Raw genomic sequence first — 24281 nt, forward strand, 5'->3', positions numbered from 1 at the left:
CAGCACCAGAGGGATAATTAAATGGCCAGTTGGATTCCCCTGAGAAGTGTGGGGTCTAAACCCTAAGGTGGGATCCTCAGCCCGGAGGACCACAGCTGACAAAGTACACAGATAACAACCAGCAGTGAAAAATGGCAAGATTGCTCTCTGCCAGAGATGGATGGCTTGAGATGCAAAGAGCTGTTTAAAGGGCCAACACAGAAATTTTCATTTGCAGCCACTTACCCTGGGCTCCAGCAAACATGGGGGCAGAGTGGGCTACAGACATCTGAGGAGATACTGGGGATAAGGGCTCTAGGGAGAGAGCTGAGAGAGTAGATGCTGGGGTCCCGGTGCTGAGTCATCCCCCATATAGCAGCAGCCATGTTGCTTAGGCAGACCACTCTCCTCCAAGGAGGACCAGCCTGAGGTGAAGCAATAACCCAAACCCCAGGAGGGTCTTTTCCCTGGCTCTGCGGTGTTTAAGCCTGATTGCTGAGTGAAGAGTGACTAGATTAACAACTGAAGGAGAAAGCCACAGACAGTACATCCCTGGAAGTCTGGAGCTGACTGCCAAAGGTCAGACAGGGTCAACATCTGACATCACCAGAGGCAGCTTCAGAAAGAAAAAACAGTGGTAAATACAAGAGGCTACTGAGACAAAATCCACTGATGTCTTCTCCATGATTTGCGATATTTTCTTTCCTCCATAGCTTTTTAACATTTATTTCTTGTCCATCAAGTTTGTGCATATTCCACCTTCTTCATTCCTTTTTATTCGTGACGTAAATTTTACTTTCTCTCTTTGCATTGCTCCAAACCCAAGCTCTTATTAGTGCTCCCCCTCTACCCTCTTAAAATCATTTTTCTTTCAGTAGGCCATCTCATATTCACCCTCCTTTTTTATAAGTCTTAACCTCTTTACACCCTTATTTTTTTTTAAGATTTTATTTATTTATTTTTAGGGAGGGAAGGGAGATAGAGAGAAAGAGAGAGAGAGAGAGAGAGCGAAACATCAATGTTCGGTTGCTGGGAGTTATGGCCTGCAACCCAGGAATGTACCCTGGCTGGGAATCGAACCTGGGACACTTTGGTTCCCAGCCCATGCTCAATCCACTGAGCTATGCCAGCCAGGGCTTACACCCTTATTAATACTCATCCATTTGCTGTTGATAGTGGGATTGTGGGGGGCAGGGGAGTTATTTTTGCAGATGTGGGTTTGTTCCCTGGGCTTTGTGGTTTTGTTCTGGCAGCACCTGCACAATAACATACGAGACATGGTGAGTAGAGTGAACCTCAGTCAACCAGCTGGAGGGAAGGACCCAGGAAAGAATGACCCAACAACAATCAAAACCCAATTACATCCAGAAAGCGAACATAAATGGCATCCCAAGAGCAGCAAGTTCAGGAGATCAAGGAGACTGCACCACTGAATCTCATAGGTCTCCTACCACAGAAGATCACACCACAAAGTCAGGAAGTAAAAACAGATCATTTTAAGAAGCAGAAACAAACAAGAGTCTCACGAATAATGGGAAGACAAAGAAACAACCCCTGATTGAAAGGAAAGGAGGAATCCTCAGAAAGAGTGCTAAATTAAATAGAGGCAAAACAAGTATCAGACACTGAGTCCAAAACAATGGTTATAAGGAAGCTCAATGAGTTCACTGAGAATTACCAAAAAATACAGGGAAGCTATGAGGAACTTACTGCAAACTACACTAGCATGAGAAAGGAAATAGAAACAATCAACAAGAGCCAAGAGGAAATGAAGAATAGAATTTCTGAATTAAAGAACACAGTAGAAAATTTCATAAATGGGTTGGATGAAGCAGAGGATCAAAACAGCGAGCTGGAGGAAAACGTAAAAAAAATTCCCAGAAAGAGCAAGAAAAAGGAAAAAAAAAACTCAAAAAGTACAAAGAGGGATTAAGTACAAAGCAGGACACCATGAAACATAATAATACCTGAATACTAGGGATACCAGAAAAAGAAGAAGAGAAGCAAAGGATAGAAAACCTATTGGAATAAGTAATGATAGATAACTTCCCTAATTTTATAGGGAAAAAAAGGTAACACAAGTCCAGGAAGCAGAGAAGGTACCAATCAAGAGGAACCCAAAGGATTCCAGGACATATCATAATTAAAATGGCAAAATTCACAGACAAGGAGAGAATCCTAAAGGCAGAAAAGGAGAAACAAAAGTAACATAAGAGAGCTTAGATAAGGCTAACAGCTGACTTCTCAATAGAAACACTACAAGCCAGAAGGGAATGGCAAGAATTATTCCAAGTAATGGAAAGTAAAGGCCTGCAATTAAGACTACTCTACCCAGAAAGGATCTCAATTAAAATGTTAGATGAACTAAGGAGTTCCCCAGACAAAATAAGGCTAAAAGAATACACCTCCACCAGACCAGCACTGCAAAATATGCTAAAGGCACTCATTTAAGAAGATGAAGAAAAAGAGTGAGGCAGAGAAGAACACAGGTATAAAGGGAGCAAAATGGCAATGAATAAGTTCCTATCAATAATAACCTTAAATGGCCCCGGCTGGCATAGCTAAGTGGATTGAGCGTGGGCTGCGAACCAAAGTGTCGCAGGTTTGATTCCCAGTCAGGGTATATGCCTGGGTTGCAGGCCATGACCCCCATCAACCACACATTGATGTTTCTCTCTCTGTCTCCCCCCGTTTCCTCTCTAAAAATAAATAAATAAAAATCTTTAAAAAAAAAAAACTTAAATGTAGATGAATTAAATGCTCCAATCAAAAGACACAGAATACCTGAATGGACTGGAAAATATGACCCACACATATGCTGCCCACAAGAGACCCACCTCAGAAGCATATACTGTGTTAATGGATCTGAAGAATTAACATCATGAAAATGCCCATAATGCACAAAGCAATTTATACATTCAATGTAATCCCTATTAAAATATAATGACATATTTCACAGATAGAGAACAAACATTTCAAAAATGTATATGGAACCATAAATGACCCCAAATATCCACAGCAATTTTGAGAAAGAAGTAAGTAAGAGGGGTCATGATACCTGGTATCAAACTATACTACAAGGCCACTATAATCAAAAAAAGTCTGGTACTCATATAAGAACAGAGACATATGTCAATGGAACAGAATAGAGAGCCCAGAAATAAACCCATGTCTCTATGGTCAATTAATATTTGACAAAAGGGGCAGAAACATAAAATGGAGTAAAAATAGCCTCTTCAACAAATGGTGTTGGGAGATCTGGACAGCTATATGCAAAAAAAAATGAAATTTGACGACCAACTTACACCATACACAAAAATAAACTCAAGGTGGATAAAAGACTTAAATGTAAGTCACAACACCATAAAAATCCTAGAGGAGGACATAGGCAGGAAAATCTCAGATATTCCACGCAGCCAATATTTTCACCGATATGTTCTCTAGAGCAACGGACTTAAAGGAAACAATAAACAAATGGTACCTCATCAGATTAAAAAGCTGCTTCACAGCTATAGAAAACATCAGCAAGATGAAAAGGGAACCAACCATATGGGAAAATATATTTGCCAATAATATCCAGACATATATTATATATATATATATATATCAGATATATATATCTTTACATATATTGGTTTGATCTCCAATATATATAAAGAACTCACATGACTCCACACCAGGAAGACAAACAATCCAATTAAAAAATGGGCAAAGGTCCTAGCTGGTTGGCTCAGTGGATTGAGTGCCAGCCTGTGAACCAAAGGGTTGCTGGTTCAATCCCCAGTCAGGGAACATGCCTGGGTTGCAGGCCAGGTCCCCAGTTGGGGGAGCATGAGAGGCAACCACACACTGATGTTTCTTTCCCTCCCCTCTCCTCTGTCTAAAAATAAATACATACAATCTTTAAAATAAATACATAAATAAAATTAAAAATTGGCAAAGGACCTGAACAGACACTTCTCCAAGGAGGACATACAGAGGGCCCAAAGACATATGAAAGGATGCTCAGCATCACTAGCCAACAGAGAGATGCAAATTAAATCCACAATGAGATACCACTTCACATCAATAAGAATGGCCATCATAAACATACCAATAAACAATAATGCTGACAAGGTTGTGGAGAAAAGGTAACCTTAGTACATTGTTGGTGGGAATGCAGACTGGTGCAGCCACTGTGGAAAACAGTATGGCATTTCCTCAAAAAATTAAAAATGGAACTGCCTTTTGACCCAGCAATTCCACTGCTGGGATTTTACCCTAAGAACCCTAAAACACCAATGTAAAAGAACCTATGCACCCCAATGTTCATAGCAGCACAATTTACAACAGCCAAGTGCTGGAAGCAACCTAAGTGCCCATCAGTAAATGAGTAAATTAAAAAACTATGGTACATTTACACAATGGAATTCTATGCAGCAGAGAGAAAGAAGGAGCTCCTACCCTTCGCAACAGCATGGATGGAACTGGAGAGCATTATGCTAAGTGAAATAAGCCAGGAGGCGAAAGACAAATACCATATGATCTCACCTATAAGTGGAACCTAATCAAGAAAACAAACAGGCAAGCAAAATATAACCCAAAATAAAGAACAAACAGACAGTAACCAGAGGGATGGGGGTACTGGGGAAAGAAGGGAAAGTGTTGTCAAGGAACATGTATAAAGGACCCGTGGACAAGTCAAAGGCAGGTAGGATCGAGGATGGGAGGTGGGGGTGGTTTGGTCAGGGAAAAGTGACAGTGAAAAAAATGGAGAATATTGTACTTTAACAACAATCAAAAGAATAGCAACACTCTTAAAAAATTAAATTAAATTAAAGCAGTACTAATAGGCATGTAACAAAAATGAGCAGGCTCTTGTGCCTCTCTGGATTCTGTCCTGTTGCTCCCTTGTCATGTCATTTAGCTCTTTCTTCTGGTTATTCTAGCCATATTTCTAAACATGCTTTTCTTGTAGTGTATTTTATTGGATTGTTTACATTTTTTAAAGATTTTATTTATTTATTTTTTTTTAGAGAAGGAAGGGTGAGAGAAAGAGAAAGAGAAAGAGAAAGAGAAAGAGAAAGAGAAAGAGAAAGAGAGGGAAAAACATCAATGTGCGGTTGCTGGGGGCCATGGCCTGCAACCTAGGCATGTGCCCTGACTGGGAATCGAGCCTGCGATGCCTGGTTTGCAGCCCACGCTCAATCCACTGAGCTACACCAGCCAGGGCAGATTGTTTACATTTTTAATGTAATGCACCGAGTCCCACCATAGAAGAGCTACCTCTCCTACTGCACACACCTTTGTATATCCACACAGAGATTTCTCTCTTCTACCATTGTCCCAATACAAACCCATTCTGCATTTGATGTAATGTTTATGGTACTATGTGTGTCTTTGGGTCCAATAATGGAAACCAAGAAAATTTAACAGAAAAAAATTACCAACTAGTAATTAAGAAAGTGACTACAAAGAGAAGGGATAGATAACTCTAAGGAATACAGAAATATCAGCTAGAGAGAGAAGTTACTATGTCTGGGATGGGAGAAGGGTGCCCACAAAGGGCTCACTTGGAAGACCCCCATTCCCAAGGCAAAGAGAGTGTGGCTGTGGCATGCCAGGGGTCAGAGAATTTCAAGGACGTGCTGAGGCTGGACTAGAAAGCCACAGCTGAGGCACCAGTGACGCTTACTAGGAAGCTGGGCGCTGGAATCTGCTGGCTGATTTGCTAGAAAAACAAGAAAATCAAAGCCTGAAAACCAAGAGAAGCCCCATCCTCCTCCAGTGTCCTCCTGTACCCTCCACTGTCAAGGTTTGACCTTGTGACAAGGATGAAGGAAAAGTTTCTAGGGTCTAGGTCTGAAACCACAAAGCAGGACAAAGAAGAGTGTGTGCAGAGCTGAGGGGCAAAACAATGACAAACTGTGCACTACAGTAAAGGACACAGCTGTCCTAATCCCTTGCCTCCCCATGTCGCCTCTCATCTGGTTGGGATGTCTATTTCCTAGAGCCATGTCTTCCTCTCTCCTCATTTATAATCTCTTTTTGGTGGAGCGTAGCTTCTCAATGGAAGCATCTAAGAGGGAATCTTTCTGAGAATTTGCGTATCTAAAAATGTCCATACTCTACCTGATCCTTTGAATGCACCTGGAATTCTAAACTGGAGACCATGTCTCCCAAAACTTTAAAGGCATTGTTTTCTTTTCTCACTTCCAGCATTGCTGTTAAAAAGACAGATGATTGCATCTTTTCTAGGTGATGTTTTTGGATTTTTTTTTTTTTTTGTCCTCCATGGAACCCTTTGGAAGCTTTCCCTCATATCCTGATTTTTGAAATTTCACAATTTCACAAGTGTGCCTTGGTCTGAGCCTTTTTAAATTAAGTTACTCTGGGCACCTGTGCTTTTCCAATCCAGGTAGCCCTGTTCTCCAGTTCTGGAAGTTTCCCATATTATATTTCTGCCATTTCTCTGCCCTGCACTTTCTCCGCTCTTTCTAAAACTTATTGTTGTTGGATGTTGGACCTCCTAGATTGAACCTCAAATTTCCTTCTCATACTTTCCTCCTTTTCATCTTTTTGCTTGACTTTATGCACATTTTCTCAACCTGGCATCCAGTCTTTCTACTGAGTATTTTATTTTTCAATCTTTCTTGTTTAATATTCCTTTTTCATAAACTGATTGCTTCCAGTATGTCTATTTTTCTTTGAGCATCATTTGTATTTTTTCTTTTGCTTCCTGTACTGTAGCTTTTGCTTCCACCTTCCCTTTTGTTTTGATCTCCACCTTTCATGTTGAAAGCATTCCTGAAATGTCTATTCCACTCTTACTAAAGTGAGAAAGCACCTGAAGGGAAATTCTGTGGAATGAGTGTTTTCCTGACTGTTGAAGTTCAGTGTAAGTTCACTGTGCAGATGGTGGCATTAGCAACTGCAGGCACCTGTGTCCTTGGTCTTAACTGATCTGTTTCCCCAGAGAGGTGTCCTTAGGTCTTCTGACAGGCTGTATAGAAGCAGAGCCTCAAGCATCTTGGAATCCAAGGATCAGGGCTCTCTTTCCATCCTCCTGTTTACAGAACAGCCTTTCCTTCCTGCCTCCATCATTTGCAGTATCTGATTCTTAGGCCTCTCTGTCTCAGCCTTGCCTAAGCCTCAAGATTCCTATGGGTGTGGGAATGGCTTTTTTCATATACGGACTTTTAAACAATCCACTATACCCTATTTTCACAGTATCTAGTGATGCCAACTTCTGAGACTTTTGGAGGTTCTGGGCATAAATCACTAGCTTTTTGTTAGTTTATCTCTTTGCAGACACGTTTAACTTTCTAGACACTATCATGCAGTTATTAAGAAGTTTCTGGAGTCCAGATGCCTATTGGGACCCTAGTTTCATCACATAATAGCTGGTGACCATGCACTAGTTATTTAGCCTCTTTGTACCTGTTTCTCCATCTATAAAATGAGGATAATATAAATACCCTGTAATAGTTTATAGCAAGGTTCAACACATGACAACTCACAGGCCAAATGTGGCCCACATCCTCTTTTTGTATGATCTATAAACTACGAATAGCTTTTACATTTTTAAAGACTGCAAAAACAAAACAAAAAAGAAAACCCTCAAAGAAAAACATGCAACAAAATCTTAAAGCCTAAATGATCACTATCTGGCCTTTTACCAAATTTTTTTGACCCCTGGCTTAGAGGGTAGTTGTACTGAGATAATACAGTTAAAGCACAAGATAGTCATTCATTAATTCCCCAGATTGGAGACATATTCCACACATGCAATGGAGTTTTCAGTGTATCAATGGCACTGAGAGTCAATGAGAGTGCAAGAAAAACCTAAAGGACTAAGTCAGGCAGAAGAGGCTTAAGAATTGAGCTCTGGCACCTCAAGAGGTCTGAAAGTAAAATAATAGCGAAAAAAAACAAAAAAACAAAAAAACCCACAAAAAAGAGAAGCTATATGAAATAGAAGAAAAATCGGGGAAATGTAGAATACTAGAAATTAAGTTTAAAAAGCACTTCAAAATGGATGAAGTAATCTGCAGTTAAATGCTGCTGATAGGCTAAGTGAGGTGATAACTAAGAATTGACCACTTGCCCTGGCTGGTATGGTTCAGTGGATTGAGTGCCAACCTGTGAACCAAAGGGTCCCTGGTTCAACTCCTGGTCAGGGCACATGCCCAAGTTGAGGGGCCAGGTCCCCAGTTGGGGGCGGGTGAGAGGCAACCGATTGATGTGTCTCTCACACATCAATGTTTCTCAACTGATCGATGTTTCTCTCCTTCTCTTTCTTCCTCCTTCCCATCTCTCTAAAAATAAAGAGATAAATAAATAGGTAAATACATAAATAAAAGAACTGACGCCTGGGTTAACAACATGGAGGTCACGGGTGACATTCAGAAGTGCAGTTAGTGAGATGATGGGACACGGGGCATCAAAGGACAAGTTCTGCTTCTGTCTAACCAGGTAAAAATTACTTTAGTTACCTAATATCTGAAGATGGGCTACTAATTAACCCTGACAAATTCAGAGGAATGCTATCCTTTCCTCTTCCTAAAACAAGAACACAGCTTAGAGGATTCATGGTTTAACTGGATATTGTTGCAATTGGATTCCAAACTTTTATTTATGGCCCAGACTCTGTATGTCTTATTAAAATCAAATTGACCTGATCCAATTCAGGAGAAGGATAACAAACTATAAAATCTCTAAAGAATTATCTAAAGCTTCCACTCTGGGACACCTTAGTTATAAACTTTCTAACATTTATACATCAAAATAAAATATTTTCAGAAGTTTAAGCTCAAATAATGATCACCATAGACCTACAGATTATTATATAGTCAGCTCATTCCCTGCATGACAGTTATCTCTGCTACAGACATGTTGTATAAGCAAACAGATAGTTACAGGCTCTCCTTTTTTTGTGACCCTTATTCCTTTGGCTCACCACTGAATTCTTAACACATTCAACACTTCTGTCAGTCTACTGGCTCTTTCCTTCTGCACCTAATTTAACTTGATTTTGATATAACAGTCTTAACCCAGCAACTATAATACTTTCTTTACACGATAAAGACATCCATGACTGCATTTTGCATACTGACCACCTTCTGGTTCCTAGGAATGGTTTATGGGAAACTCTTTGACAATGCTTAGTTTGGTTTACAGATGGATCTTTTTTGATAAACAGGAACGTTACCAAGCTGAATATGCAGTAACTTCCATAGTAGACATAACTGAAGTTTTTATTTACCTGAATAAGATCTGCCCAACAAGCCTAATTTTTCTAACTCAGACTTGTCAATTAGCCAAAGATCAAATTGCCAACATTTACAATGATAATAGCTATGCCTTTGGAGTAGCTCACAACTTCAGAATGTTGTTGAAGTGGTGAGGCTTCTCAATTTTCTCAGGGCTGCCCATACAGAATAGGTAGTAGGTTGCTATATTATGAGATGTCACCCAAAAATTGAAAAAATTGGCAATTATCAAAATTCCAGGGCTTTCTAAAGCTGCCACCATGGAAGCAAAAGGAAATTATTTAGTTGATGATGCAGCCAGACAGGCAACATTAAACAGCCAAATTTTCCAGACCTGAGAATGCTCCTTGCTTCCTTGCTTTTATTGAATTAGATCAATAAAAGACTCTTTCATTGTTCCAATGAATGGATGAAGAGGAAAAGAGAATATCGCAACAAAAGGGGGAGACTTTGTCCCAGGCAAACAGATATGGCTTGGACCCAGTCATAAACCAATTTTAACTATAGGGACTTAATTAGTTGTACTTTAACATGTACATGAGGCTAAAACATTAGCGTTCTAAAAGATGCTTTCATGGAGTAAACAATACTACTGTTCATTAAGTGTATAGCAGGTGTTCTATGTGAACAAATATAACCCTGAGAAATCATTCCATGGGTCCCAAGGACATTTCCCACTTCTTTTAGATCCATTTGAGGTATGGTAATTGGATTTTATCCAAGTGCCACTATCTCAATACAAAAAATGTACTAGTTATTATTTTGTGTGGGTTGAGGCACTCCCTTGCAGGAGAGCAACAGCTTTAATGACAGGTAAATTATTTTAAAATATATGTATAATTAATTAATTCCCAGTTAGGGAATTCCCTCTGAGTTAATGACCATGAGACTCATTTTACTAGACAAAGAATGCAACCCATTTGTAGTATTTAGCCTATTCTCCAGTATTTTCACTGTGCCTACCACCCCTAGTTCTCTAGATTGAATAGACAAATGGTACAATTAAAACTTAAGATAAATTTTCAGAAGCTTTTAATCTTTGTCCAAAACCTCTTTTTATAGTGATCATCAACCTGAGATCTATGGTAAACATAGTCACTAGACACCTTATGAATCTAGATGAAGGGACATATGAATCAACTTTACTAAAAGGAGACATTCTACATTATTATCAAGGGCTCATTAACCATCTTATAAAAACCAATAAATTAGTAACATTTCAGTGTGCTCCCAAGAGGCGAAGATTAAAAGCCCACAACTTACAACCTGATTTGTTCCATTGGAAAAGACATTAATTCAAAGGCTCACTCTCCAAGATTGTTAGAAGAATATTATCAGGTGCCTAACCACAAACAGCCATCTGCTCTTATCTCTGATACTTGCCTCCACCTACAGCGGAGATCAAAGGTTTCCAGGGAATGAGAAGCCATAGACCCCAGAGACAGCTATCCCAAAACATTGACAAGGCCTGTATACCTACAAATGAATACTGAACTTTCCTTGTCTTTATCTAACATTTACTTATTCTTTATCAACTTTTCCCAAGCTTTGTGTATACACCCCAACTGTTAATTGATGAGGGTATATAAGAAAACCTTTATATTATCATTAATACTGTTTTTATGATGTTTTGAATTTAGAAGAAATGGATTGAAATCTAGTTAGGAGAGGCAACTCCGGTCTCAAAATGGAGAGCTATGACCCAAAGGAACCAGAGCAGTTGAGAAAACTGCTTATTGGTGGTTTGAGCTTTGAAACTTACAGATGATATAGTTTAAGAGAACATTTTGAGAAATGGGGGATGCTCACAGATTATGTGGTGATGAGACCCCCAAACAAAACATTCCCAGGGCTTTGGTTTTGTGACTTATTTCTGTGTTGAAGAGAGGGATGCAGCAATGTGTGCTCAACCACACAAAGTTGACTGGCATATGGTGGAATCAAAGAAAGCTGTTTCTACAGAGGATTCATTCAAGCCTGATGACCATCTAACAGTGAAGGAAATTTCTGTTGGTGGTATTAAAGAAGATACGGAAGAATATAATTTGAGAGATGACTTTGAAAAGTATGGCAAAGCTGAAACCATAGAAGTTGTGGAAGATAGGCTGAGTGGGGAAAAAAAGAGGACTTGCTTTTGTAACTTTTGACGATCATGGTAGTTGATAAAATTGTCGTTCAGAAATACCACACTGCTAATGAGCATAACTGTGAAGCGAAAACTGCCCTTTCTAAACAATAAATGCAGTCTATGGTTCACAAAGAGGCCGTGGAGGTGGACCTGGCAACTTCATGGGTTGTGGAGGAAACTTTGGCCATGGTGGAAACTTTGGTGAAAGAGGGGGCTATGATGGATGTGGCAGCAGAAGTAGTTATGGAAGAAATGATGCTGGATATAATGAATTTGGAGGTGATGATGGCAACTATGGCATTGGTCCTAATTATAGTAGTGGGGGAGGCTATGGTGGTGGTGGACCAGGATATGGAAACCAAGGTAGCAGTGGATATGGTCATGGTGGATATGATGGTTACAACCAAGGGGGCAGATTTTGTTGGCAACTAAGACTTTGGAAATTACAGTGGACAACAGCAGAAAAATTATGGACCCATAAGGGGGGCAGTTTTGGTGGAAGACGCTCAGGCAGCTCCTATGGTGGTGGCTATGGATCTGGTGGTGGAAGTGGTGGATATGGCAGAAGAGTCTAAAAACTCAGCAGAAAAGGGCTACAGTTCTTAGCAGGAGAGTGAGTTGTTGTCAGTAAAGCTACAGGTTACTTTGAGACAGTGGTCCCAAATGCATTAGAGGAATTGTAAAATTCTGCCACAGAAGGAATGGTCACCCATAGTCAGAAAAGTTACTGCAGCTTGAACAGGAAACCCTTCTTGTTCAGGACTGTCCCAGCCAGTTTGCAAACAGTGCAGATATTCATGCCATGTAGTGTCAAATAGATGTACATTCCTGACGTTTTTTATCTGTTGTAGCTTTGTCTTTTTCATTACATCAGGTATATTGCCCTGTGAACTGTGGTATTGGTACCAGGAATAAAAAATTATGGAATTTTTAAATTTAAAAATTGCAAAAGGAAGATGTTTAGAAGTTATAAGAAAATAGTTTGTCCTGAATGTGCTTACCCTCTAACTTAACAAAAACTACTAACTATGCTGATAGAAATGGAAATAACTATAAAAACATGGCCATCTGTAACTGCAGCTGGAACACAGAAAACTTACTTATAAAACTCTTATTGTCCTTGGGGCCTCTGGAATTTTTTAGACGATAATTGTAATTGAAAGCATTGTGTTCTTACAACTTTTGGCCCTGATTAAACCTTAAGGTTACAGCTTTCAATTGCACAACTATCAGAAACCAAATAAATAATAGTACATGAGTGTTTTCAATGGGAAGTAAATGGGCCATAGAACATAGAAAGTAATCTTGTGGTCAGATTATGGAAACTGAAAAGATGTATGGCGTGCCCTCCAACTGTAAGTGAATGTTATACTAAATGCAAAATATAGAAAAGTGAGGTAGGAAACAAAACCCGGATTGTGATAGATGGTAGGTTAGAAATGATGTTTTTCTTAATAAAGGCCCATAGGAGCTAATTGCCTCCTATTTACCTTTCACCTTAGAGAAAAAAATGTTTGGCCTAGATTTTCACCCAAGGTTACGGTCCTTCCCCAACCCCAATGGTCCATCCTTCAGCAAGACAAATGTTCACATTGACACTTCTTAGGAGTATGACTTTGCAGCACCAAGGGACCATGTTATCCACCAAAAGGTTGGTCATCGATGCATCCTTTGGAATGACTTAGGACCAAAAGAGGGACATGTAGACAAAAGGCCACATACTAAACCTGACAAGTTCAGGGGAGGCCTGCATTGGCAGCCTTACAAACTCAAGTGACCTAACCAACCACATAGAATGGCCTGCAAGTACGGTTTTAAAAGGCAATTTAATGGCATACAGTCATGTCCCTAGGCTAGGCTCCCCCGACAAGTCAGTCTTTAGAAGAGACAAATCCCTGTCATTATTACTACCCTGTTAACTATTCTATCTGTTAACTATCCTGTACCCACCCACGTTTTTATCCAATTCCAGAGGTTTCCCCACTTTGCTTTCTTCTGCCTCCCTAATTCATCACCAATGGATTATATGCAATGCCCTTACACCCCTTCTTTTGATTGCAGTGTGTAAAATAGGGTACAAAACTGCCCTTTTCCAGAGCATTTCCTCAATCCATTGAGGTTTTGCTTCCAGGCAGTTGTCACCAGTTTGGCTCAAATAACCTAAACAATTCTGAGAAGTTTGGATGTTTCTTATGTTGATACCCCAGAATGGGAGGCAGATCAGCATAATAACCTGCACTGCAGTGGAGTTAAGAGTTGGGCTCACAAGTGGACCTTGATAAATTGTTGGACTTGAGTATTGGTTTCTTTATTATGCAAGTGACTGTGTGCAACAAGGCTCTACCCTACTCTGAGGTCCCATCTCCCCAAAAGATTGTTTGTAATAAGGACTGCACCATTGATCCTCTTATGTAACCAGCACCTGGCTTAATGTGCCTGGAGGAATCATTCACTGGTTTGTTAAATGAGTAAATGACTGGCTCTGATAAAGGAACTCAAGAGTTGGAGATTTTAGCCTTAGTTGATAGGCTTACATGATTAATGCATGTGGAAAGCCATTATTCCAGAACTGGAATGCACGACTCCAGGAGGTCCAAGCAACTCAACGTTTGTGCCCAAGGGGATTGGGTTTGCAAGTGGGTGGGGGTGGTATCACGGCTGCACTACAACTCTTACCCAATTAACCTTTTCCCCAAACCTCTTACCTATACTTTCTTCTCCTTATAAAAAGGTCAGCTTGAGATGAAATGTGAAGATGGTTTTTTAAGGTACATAAACCACCCTCTTCTCAGATCACAGGCCATAAAGCACCCAATAACGATTCTACCCTTGTCTCTGCTGATTGGTTCTGGTAAGTGACAGGCAGCCAAATGATGACTTTTCCAGTCTCATCTCCATGACATGACTGCAGCTAGTCATAAATGTGTTATGGTATTCACATAGAATAATTATGCTAATAGAGATAAAATGGAAAGCAGTTGTAAGTTTCAGATTTCAATAATGTTTTTAGACCTGCCATTTAAATGCCTGTTCTAAGTATTTCTTGAATTTTTCTTTCAAATATATAAATTTTACAGAAAGCCTTGAGTTACCCCTACCAAAACTAAGCAATGAGAGAAAAAACAGGTGTTTTATTAAAAGGAAAATACTAGATTTGACATTAGTTGTTTGGTGTGTGCCCCCCCCCCCAATCAATTACAGGTCTGCAATTCCTTATCAGCAATTTTGAGATTCAAAAAAGTCTGAAAATCTAGTTTTCCCTGTTTGCAACAAAAACTGACCTATAGCCATACAGTTTACCTCAGTTACTAATACCTGATTTACTGCTATAGGAACGATTTGACTATGGGGTGCTGTCCCAGGCCCCATTGAGGGTATTATGAAATTTATTTTTAAAACAGGGAAAATTTTGAATTCTAAAACTCTCAAGGGTTTCTGATAATTATAGTATACTTATAAGAGCATAAACCAAGAAAAAAGCAATTGTGTTGTGTACTACTGCCATCTCCTGACATCAGTTCAGAACTACAAATATGTAAATACGTGAAGATTTAACCTTGCTTGTAAGGATTTAAAACACCATACTCATGATTTAAAACATTTGAGATTCTATTTTCAAAAGCAATTGCTATGGAAAAAAATCCTCAGTGGGTTTTTAAAAAATATATTGGACCATGTATGTTCCATCCACGTAACATAACCTAGAAGTTGAAGTACCTCAACTTGATTAAGTTAATTATCTTTAATCCCTTTGGGTGCTATTTTTAACTACTCTTATCTGGAGTTGGTCTGAAAGTGACAGGAGGACTGATACCATCAAAATAGAAGCTTTAAAATAATCAGAAATTGCTCCACTGACCATTTTTAACAGAGCTGAAAGCAGCAGTGTAAGCAAGATTACAGGAATCTTGTTTTATATAATCACAGATGGTAGTAAATGTATGAACCTACTCTAGCCCACAAGAGCCTTTTAGGGTATTTCTGAGTGTTCAAAATCCTCCCTTCTGTAAATGATCATGAATATATTTTTTGTATGTTCAAATAACAGTGTACATCTTGTTTACTGCCCATAACATATGCTTTAGAACAGAATGTCTGTTTAAATATATAACGAAAATTTGTTAAGTTTTGGTTTAATAAATTTGCAAGAGCTTACTTCTTAGGAGCTATCTGAATAGCACTTGTAAACTATTAAGACTGTTTTAGGAAAGATATTCCCCCTCTCCAGAAAAATGTATTTATAAATAAACCATAAGGATTCAACATAAATCTGTAAAATACACTACTAAATCTCTAAGTACAATACCAACCATGCTTAATTTGAAACTTGAGAATCAGAAATCAAGGCAATGCCTTCATTTCACAGATAAAGAAACTGAAGTCCTAATAGGATAAAGCACCTAGTCTAATGCTCCAGAAAGAGCTAACTGCTCTTTTCACTGCACTGTAACAGAAAATCTGCTGTTAGGATTTATACCTGTCCTCACTCAATGTGACCTCCCATGGTGGACCCACATAGTCTGTGGCCCTCTCTTTGGTTCTGTTCTTAAAGATTAAATCTTAGCTTCTCTTTGGTTCATTTTTCTCAAAAGGCCTATATTCGTGCATTTGTTTAAACTGCCCAGGTTTCAGGAACAACATTCTCTAATCCAGTTTGTTGTAAGGCAGGGGACCACAGTGACTAATTTGGAGCATCCCTCCTATATCTAGCTTCTAAGTAAAGAAAGAAGCACAAGGAGGCACCACTCTAGGTGTTTATACTCTTACATACAGACTGATGCAGTTAGGCTGTTCTGAACACCAACTTCTAAATTCATAACATTTTGTTAGTAGTATCATTTTCTAGTATGATATACCCAGGAACAAAAAAGTACTTAATGTTGGAAAACACATTAAAAATAATCTATTCCTAAGACAACATCAAAATTTAACTAACTGAAATTCAAAGAACTAGTCTAAATATGACTAAGGGGTAAAACCCAAAAATAGTGTAATTTAGTTAGAGAAATTTATTCTTTAAAAATATTTTTCATGTACACTTTCATGACTTTTGTTTGAAGGGAACAAGAAAATTATCCTACAGTGAATGTTAACGTAGAACATAAGTGACATTAGGTATAACAATACATTTTGGAAATAACTGGCAAAATAAAGTATAAATTTTTATAGTGATTTAAGACTGCAAGTTATTTAAGATCAGATTAAATGGACCCACATTATAGTAGTAGAACAAACCAAAATTTTGTAATTTTATGACTTCATAACTGTCATACTTAATATTATGCATAAACAAGTTACACCTCATTACCAAATTATAAAAGGCCAGGACAAAGGGAAATTCCATGAGAAAAAGTGACCAAAGTTTGAATGGATAGTACAATATACATCCTCTTCCTATATGAATATATTTTAACACACTGGTAACACCCTGTGTAATAAAAAAACATAAACTACTATCTAAACAAAATGTATTCTTGGCAACCCCCCAAGAAAAACTTCTTGTCTAGGAAATTCCATTAATATATTACCTAATACAGTCAAAAGCCAAAAAAAAAATGTGTTAATGAAGATTCAATTTGCATGCAAAATTCACTTTTCTCCATAGGTATAAAAACTTTTTCATCAGTTCATTTTAAGTGGCAAAATCTTCAGAACAGAAAAATAGAGCATCTCCAATAGGCATCTAAAGGCAATAAAGTTATATTTACAAGATGCTGTAATCTGATATCGCTAAGAAGCAAAAAGAAACTGTGATCTTTTGCTCTGCAGTCAGTTGTGACTGCACACAGTAGGAAGATCCAGAAACCAATGAAATGTATTCTAGGTGAGAGAAGCTTCACAGAACAAACAATTCTCATTAAATAGTAATTTTTTTTCTTTCCACCTGAGAGTCAAGTTACTCAATCCTTGGACTGTAATCAAGACAAACACAGGAACTCTAAATCTTCAATCATGACAAGGTCAAAATTATGTAGACATTTCTGTTTAGAAAAGCTAAACTGTACAATAAAGGAAATGTAAATAGCAAGATAAGGTGCTTAGTATAGTAGGAGCATGGCAGAAATGTGTGGTATTTGGTAAAATACAAATTAAGTGACATTTGGGAAAAAGTTTATTGCTCTGATGGACTACAGCACCACTTTCAAGAGGAAAAGACAGGATCAACCACCCTCCTATCAACAAGATTCATTTATAGGAAAAATTCTGGGAAAGTAGTTCTGGGAAAGGAAACAGTTCTGGGAAAAGGTAGGTATGAAGAAACTTGTATTATATATTTTAAATATGCTACCTACTTTTCTTCATTAAATAGACAATGAGCAATCTATTTTTGTAAAGTATTATGAGATTTGTTACTGTGTGATTATCAAATCGACAATATAAAATTAAAGGAGAGAAACACTATTCAAACTTACAAAAAAAGTTAGAACATTTAAAGTAATTTTATGCCAAAAATATTTTTGGTATTATTGCTTAAATATATATTGATTACACTTGTGAAATTTTCCCAATCATGACTAAGAAAATTCTTCTGAATACTAATGTTTATCCTGAAGAAGAGAGCAGTATCTAAGGAATGTGCAACACGGCCTACCCACTGTGGGAAAGAACCCAACTGCCCCACCCCTGGCAATTTCAGAAAGGTAATGTCACCGTGGCGACTGAGGAACCAGAAACAAGAAAACATGACCACACATGTGCCATATGAAGTCGGCCAAAGGGTTTCTTTATAACGGTCTGTAGCTAGCACTAAAAGAAAAGGCCTAAAGGGATAGATACACTGCTAGGCAGAAGCACAACGTTTTTTAATGCAATCTTCTATAAGAAGTAATTAAAATTTAAAAGCCAAAAAATCTAAGAACAAAGGCGATTTCCTTTGAGTTAAACTTCATCCGCTAATAATCGGAAACATCAGAATCCCTACACTGGTAAATCTTCATGGTAACACATGATACTATCTTTTAAAACTAGCCTGACTTTCTATTTCAGGAGTGGCATTTCTAAAAATAATTTTATACAATGTACACATCAATCATATTTGAGGGCAGGCACAAGAATTCTAATAATATTGGGAAAGTTATGGAGCACCAGGCAGGTATTGTAATATGATCTATATCCTTCAAAGAGTGAGTGTGTGTGTGTGTGTGTGTGGTGTGTGTGTGTGGGGGGGGGGGGCAACCTTCTGTAAAAGACTTTGGGTACGTAACAGTTGGCATAAAAAAGAAAACAGAATTTTATACTTTCATCAGACGTATCAGATGTTTTTACAAAAAAAATGTCTTCATGATCATGTTTTCAATACCATTCTTCATACACACACATATATACATATACATTTAAATAACTGATTGGAGTGATGCAGAAAGCCACAAATAAGAAAAGGACATAAGGTTTTAATAAGGAGAACAAAAGTTGTTTTCACCAGTATAGATTCACATTACAGTACACCAATATTGACAGCATTCTCTCGTCTATTTTTGGTACAGAAGATGGCCTCTCTCTTTCCCTCTCTCTCTCTCTCTCTCTCCCCATAACCTTGTAAGGCTTCAGTAACTAAAACATAAAACAAAACAAACAAAACTCCCCCCCCCCAAAAAAACCCAGCCTATTAGTTTATAGTTTATTTTTAAAATTCTGAAAGACACTGCAAGTTCTAAACTTTTAGTAGTGCTATCCATACACAACCATGTGGTCAAAAACCCAGTAAAAGGGCCCCCTTTCAAGGAAGCGTTTCAACAGTAGAATTGTGCAATATGTATGTTTCTTACTACAAGAAAAAAAATTATACATGGCACATTCTCATTCATATTTTGTAATGTAAAAAGTTACAAACATATCTAATCAAATAAATAATAAAAAAAATTTAAATGTCTTTGTTAAGTATCCTAAAACCACTACATAGAATAATGGCAACTTTCACTCACAGATTATTTACATGGTAATACCCAGTGTGGGTACACTGCTACAAAACTTAAAACAGAAGAAGTAAACTTGAAATGTTTTCCATAATGAAGATCTAGCAGCATAACTATCTAATGCTGTTTTATCCCGACTGCTTCTGAAACGTTCCTTTTTAGTCTGTGTCTTCATCCAGTTCATAATAGTCTTTATCATAAATGTCTTTTACTAAAAGAACCCGTACAAGCATATTTTCCAAGGTGTTTCGGTCCAATGAAGTAGATGTGTACCAGACAGGGCTATCTGTGGAACTAGAGCATTCTGGTTGCAAATAAAAAACATCCATTCTCTGATTAAGATTCTGTGGACTTTGGGAGAAAGGAGAAAGTCAATTTTACAGTGTATATACAAAATTCACCACAACTTTCTGTTTTTATTTCAGGAATTCTTCTATGACCACTAACCACATTATATAGTCAGACCATACACACCTCCTTACCTACATTAAATATTCTATCATTCAGAAATTTTCAAAGTTAATTTCTCTGAGAAAAGATTATTTTCCCATCATAATTTAACTTATGTTTTTCACCAAATCCAAGACACCATTATTTGAAATAATTAAAATATTACTTTGATGTTTCCACTAAAGTAAAACAGTGACAACAATTTTAAGACACATCAATAACATGCATCCCAGTTTCAGAGATGATAAAATATGAAGTATCTTAGAATTGATGAAATATAGTAGCACATAAAATAAAAATACTTCACAACACTACACAACAAAGCTTAATTTTTAAAATACCAACAAGATGGTACTGAGATAGTGATTTCTACCAAATAGTTACCACCACTGGGAGATCTTGATTCTGTTGCAGCCAAATAGGGGCACCCCAAAACCATCATCAGAAATATTACCATCATCCTATAACTGACAGGACCATTTTTATGGGTTCTTGAGAGCTAGCTAACTTGGGGACCTAATAAAAATTTATAAAACTGACTATTAGAAAATACACTGAGTTCATGCTAACCTTTTGAAAAGCAGAGAGTGCATGCATATTTAAAATAACGGACAAGTATAAAATAATTTATGGTCTCTAAATATTTCACTTAAATTTTTTTTTAAACGTCTGTTGGTATCAGATTGGGGAAAAAAGCAGCGATATTAGCTGAAAAGTGCAGTGCTTTCAGAACGCTCTGATCTTTCAGACCTTCTTAAAGGGCAACTTGTTCTTAAATGTAAGTACTTAAATTTCCTTTGCAGTTATCTATCCTACCTTTTAACTTACCTTTTCTCCATGGCATAACAATTATAACCTGTCACTTGTTTGTGCAAAGTTTTATGGTCACAGTCATGACTGTTCTTTATATATAATAATAGCATATGGCTGCTTTTGGGCCATAAAAGCAGAATTGACAAACTGCAATAAAGATTCTATAATCAAAAAAAGCCTAATATATTTACTACCTGACCCTTAACAAAAAAGATTTGTGTCCCTGGCTTTACACAGTCATTAGAATTGCTATACTTAAAAAGATCACAATAGTAGTAGATTCATTAGGAGAGAGTGATTTCTTAACATCAAGTATGAAGTATAAGCTGGCATTTTATGATAATGGGACTAAAAATGTTATAATTGAATAGACTTAGATATAAGTGAGAAGAGAAATCTAAAGAAAGATCAGTGGAAAATGTCACCTCCTGGTAATGTTAAACTCAAGGCAATTATACAATTTTAAAAATTAAATATGATTAACACTTACCTTTTAGACAAGTAGCATTCAAACATTTTCACAGGACATCTAGAAGGATTGGCTGTATTTTCAATTTGTTCAAATACTGGTTCATCATCCTCATGTTTCCTTTTTCCAGTAGTAATTTTATCTTAAAAAATAAAAATCGCATAAACTTCCTAAGCCCAATCTTGAAGACAGACAGTACTATTCACTCTATTCAGTCCTAGTGTTATACCAAAGAATGGTACTAGGTATCCTTCAGAGATCTAAGTGTGGCTTCTGGTAATTCATACATTTTAAACAAATTTAACTAAGATGTTTTAATGAGACATAGGATGTCTTATTTTATGAAAATGACAGTCCTCAGGTTCTTATCAAGTGGCCTAGGTAGTCTTTAGTAAGGCAAGGTTTGGCTATCTCTGCCAGACAATCCCCAAATAAAAATCTGTTATACTACCTTCATTATCTGTTCCACATAAAGAAGACACTTGATATCGAAGACATGCTTTGTTTTCCATTGTTAAAGGATTTTTTTTCCAATGCCTAAACACAGTGCCAAAGGAAAGTCTTAAGTGTTGTTCCACTGTTTTCAGGCCAAAATACTTAGTGTTAAAGTAGAACAGGGTGTTCAGAAGGGCTACTGGAGAGTGTGAGCCTAGTTGTTTTATCCTCCAGAGGTAATCTTCTTCAACTCGAGAAAATATTGACCCTTAAACAGAGAGATATTTTAAAAGAATTATAAAAAAGAAAAGAGTCTTCATTTGCTACCTAGAAACTAAGACAGAGTTAAGAAGAAACCTATCACCATCGTCCACTCACACCAAGTCAACTGAAATGAAGTTCAGAATTATTTATACAGCTCATTAGCAATGCGGAGGCTAGGGAATACAACAAGACTATGGAACTAGCATCTCTGCTATAAGGGACTGGATGTTTGCTTCTGTTCCATAGTATAAGCAGACAATGGTCAGAAAGAAATTTAAATCTGTAGAATACCTAAAAAAAAAAAAAAAAAAAAGGTGATATCCATTTACAAACATCCTTACTTAACATATCTAAAACAGGGGTTTAAGCTTGGACAAATTTACATCAGATTCTCCACTAAAGGTTTAAGAAGTAAACATCCAGTTTCTCACTCCAGAGAAAGGTTATATTTATTACAAAGCTCTTCATAAACACTAGTTATCTCCGACATTAATTTCTAATTCAACAAAAGAGCAATCATTGAGTTCACACATGAGTAGTCTAAAATATATGCTAATTTAAATCATGCCCTAATTACTTTTAACATACACTCTGTACAAATAAAAGTCCCCAGTAGCACGTTAACAACAGCTTTATTTTAAAAGAGCATTACCATCTGGAAGTATGCTTGGTTGCCAACTTCGGAGGATTTTATTCAATTCTTGCTCAAATGTCTGGTATCCTGGATCGATAAATATGTTGTCTTTTCGGTTACTACTACACAAGTACTACAAAGAAAAGAAAAAAGAAAAAAAAATTTCCTGAAGGAAAACCAGCTAAATAGTGAATATGTTACTTATAGTCTATATTACTTAAGGAAAAAATAAAGATTACATCTAACAAAAACAAGCACACTTATAAAACATGAGAGATTACTGGCTTTCACTACATATCTACAAATCATCAAGAATCAAAGTTACCAATTACTCTGTTGCTTAAGACACACAAAACTGAAATACATACCCAAGAATCCAGAATGTTAAGAACTGGATGAAAACCTATGGTCTGTCAGATAAGAAACAGAATTTCTGGCTCCAGTTCATTACATACTACATGGAGGAAAAAAATTAAATTTGACAGTAAGAGTAATTAAATTATCAATGATTGAAGAAAAATTCTGAATGGTGAGGGTGGTCTGAAATGTTACTATGCAGCTGTGTGACCTCCTCCAGCATCAGCTCGGTTAGGCTAATTAATGTTTTTCTCTTGACTGCCTCTCTAGGCTTCACTCTCCTATGAGTCAGAACAACTTCATCAATCTTGTAATTTACTATGACACATCTTAACAGTGAGGGTATTAAAGGATGATTTAAACATGACAGTTCTCGAAGTCCATCTCCAATGGGATTTAACAATGAAATAATGTCAAAGTAAAATGTGTAACAACAACACAAAGAAGGGGAGGCGAGAATTAGGACTACACTGGTATAAGGTTCCTACATTCTACATGAAGTTGTACTGTAATATTTGAAGGTAAACAATAATTAACTAAAGATGCATATTGTAAATCCTAGAATACCACTAAAAACAAATTTTAAGAGGCATAAATAATAAACCCACAGTGGAGACAAAAATGGAATCACAAAAAAAAAAAAAAAAAAAAAAAAAAACAAAACACGGCAGCAAAAAAAGAAAAAAAAAAAAACAAAGAACAGGTATTACAAATACAGAACAACGAGCAGGAGAATAGATTTTAATCCAATTATAGCAGTATTTACATTAAATGTAAAAGGTCTAAAGTAGGGTCAGCAAACTAAAGTTTTTGAGGCAAATCTGGCCCACTATTTTTGTAAATAAAGCTTCCTTGAAAGACGGACACACAGCATTTATATATTGTGCAAGGCTGTTTCCGTACTTCCTTGCCAGAGCTGAATAATTTGCATGACACAGATTAATGTGGTTTGCAAAGCCTAAAACATTCACTATCTCGTCTTTATTTTTAAAAAGTCTTTTACTTTTACTAAAGTCTTTACTATTTGGTCTTTTACTTTGTTGGTCTAAACACACCAAGACAAATACTGTCAGATTGGATTAAAGGGAAATAAAAGCAAGGCCCCAAAATATGCTGCCTGTAAGACACCTACTTTAAATATGGAGACCCGGATAAGTAAAAACTAAATGGATGAAAAAATATATACCACGTATACTAATCAAAAATAAGACTAGAGTACTATTATGTGAGTTGACCGATTATGACTCCTACCTGTCAGAAGGAATGTTAGCCAGCATAATTTCAAAATGGTAGTACAAAAATTTCTAACTAACATCTTTCACAAAGGATAACAATTAGACCAATAATTGCCTGGCAATCAAAAATGATATCAATAAGTCAAAAGCCAAAAACTACTAAGCTCCCAACTTAGCTCTGAAAAGGCTTCTTTAGGCAGTCCATGATAAACACAAAGATATGCTGCCCTTATTGCTACAATAATGACAATATGCTTCATTAGTCACTGTTGTGTATGGAAAACAATACTATTATTATTATTGTTATTATTAATTCCCATTAAAGGTAGTCCCAATTTACAAACACTTCATCT

At 37.1% G+C, this 24281-nt stretch overlaps 1 protein-coding gene and 1 pseudogene across 3 annotated transcripts in view; one reads left to right on the top strand and one right to left on the bottom strand.

Moving 5' to 3' along the window:
• Positions 1 to 10662: 10662 nt before the first annotated feature.
• LOC114514027 lies at positions 10663 to 12862 on the top strand (annotated as a pseudogene).
• A 4126-nt stretch (positions 12863 to 16988) lies between these two features.
• Positions 16989 to 24281, bottom strand: part of ZMYM2 (zinc finger MYM-type containing 2) — a 131082-nt gene continuing 123789 nt past the window's right edge. For all 3 annotated transcript variants that reach the window (XM_028532748.2, XM_036018390.1, XM_028532749.2), the window contains 4 exons: positions 22355 to 22469; positions 21455 to 21706; positions 21025 to 21145; positions 16989 to 19622 (listed from right to left, as the gene is read on the bottom strand). In XM_028532748.2, coding sequence (XP_028388549.1) covers positions 19430 to 19622; positions 21025 to 21145; positions 21455 to 21706; positions 22355 to 22469 — 681 coding nt within the window. In that variant the 3' untranslated portion in view covers positions 16989 to 19429. The remainder of the gene's footprint in view (positions 19623 to 21024; positions 21146 to 21454; positions 21707 to 22354; positions 22470 to 24281) is intronic.

Source organism: Phyllostomus discolor, chromosome 2 (genome assembly GCF_004126475.2).
Source record: "Phyllostomus discolor isolate MPI-MPIP mPhyDis1 chromosome 2, mPhyDis1.pri.v3, whole genome shotgun sequence".
In the NCBI taxonomy this organism is placed as follows: domain Eukaryota; kingdom Metazoa; phylum Chordata; class Mammalia; order Chiroptera; family Phyllostomidae; genus Phyllostomus; species Phyllostomus discolor.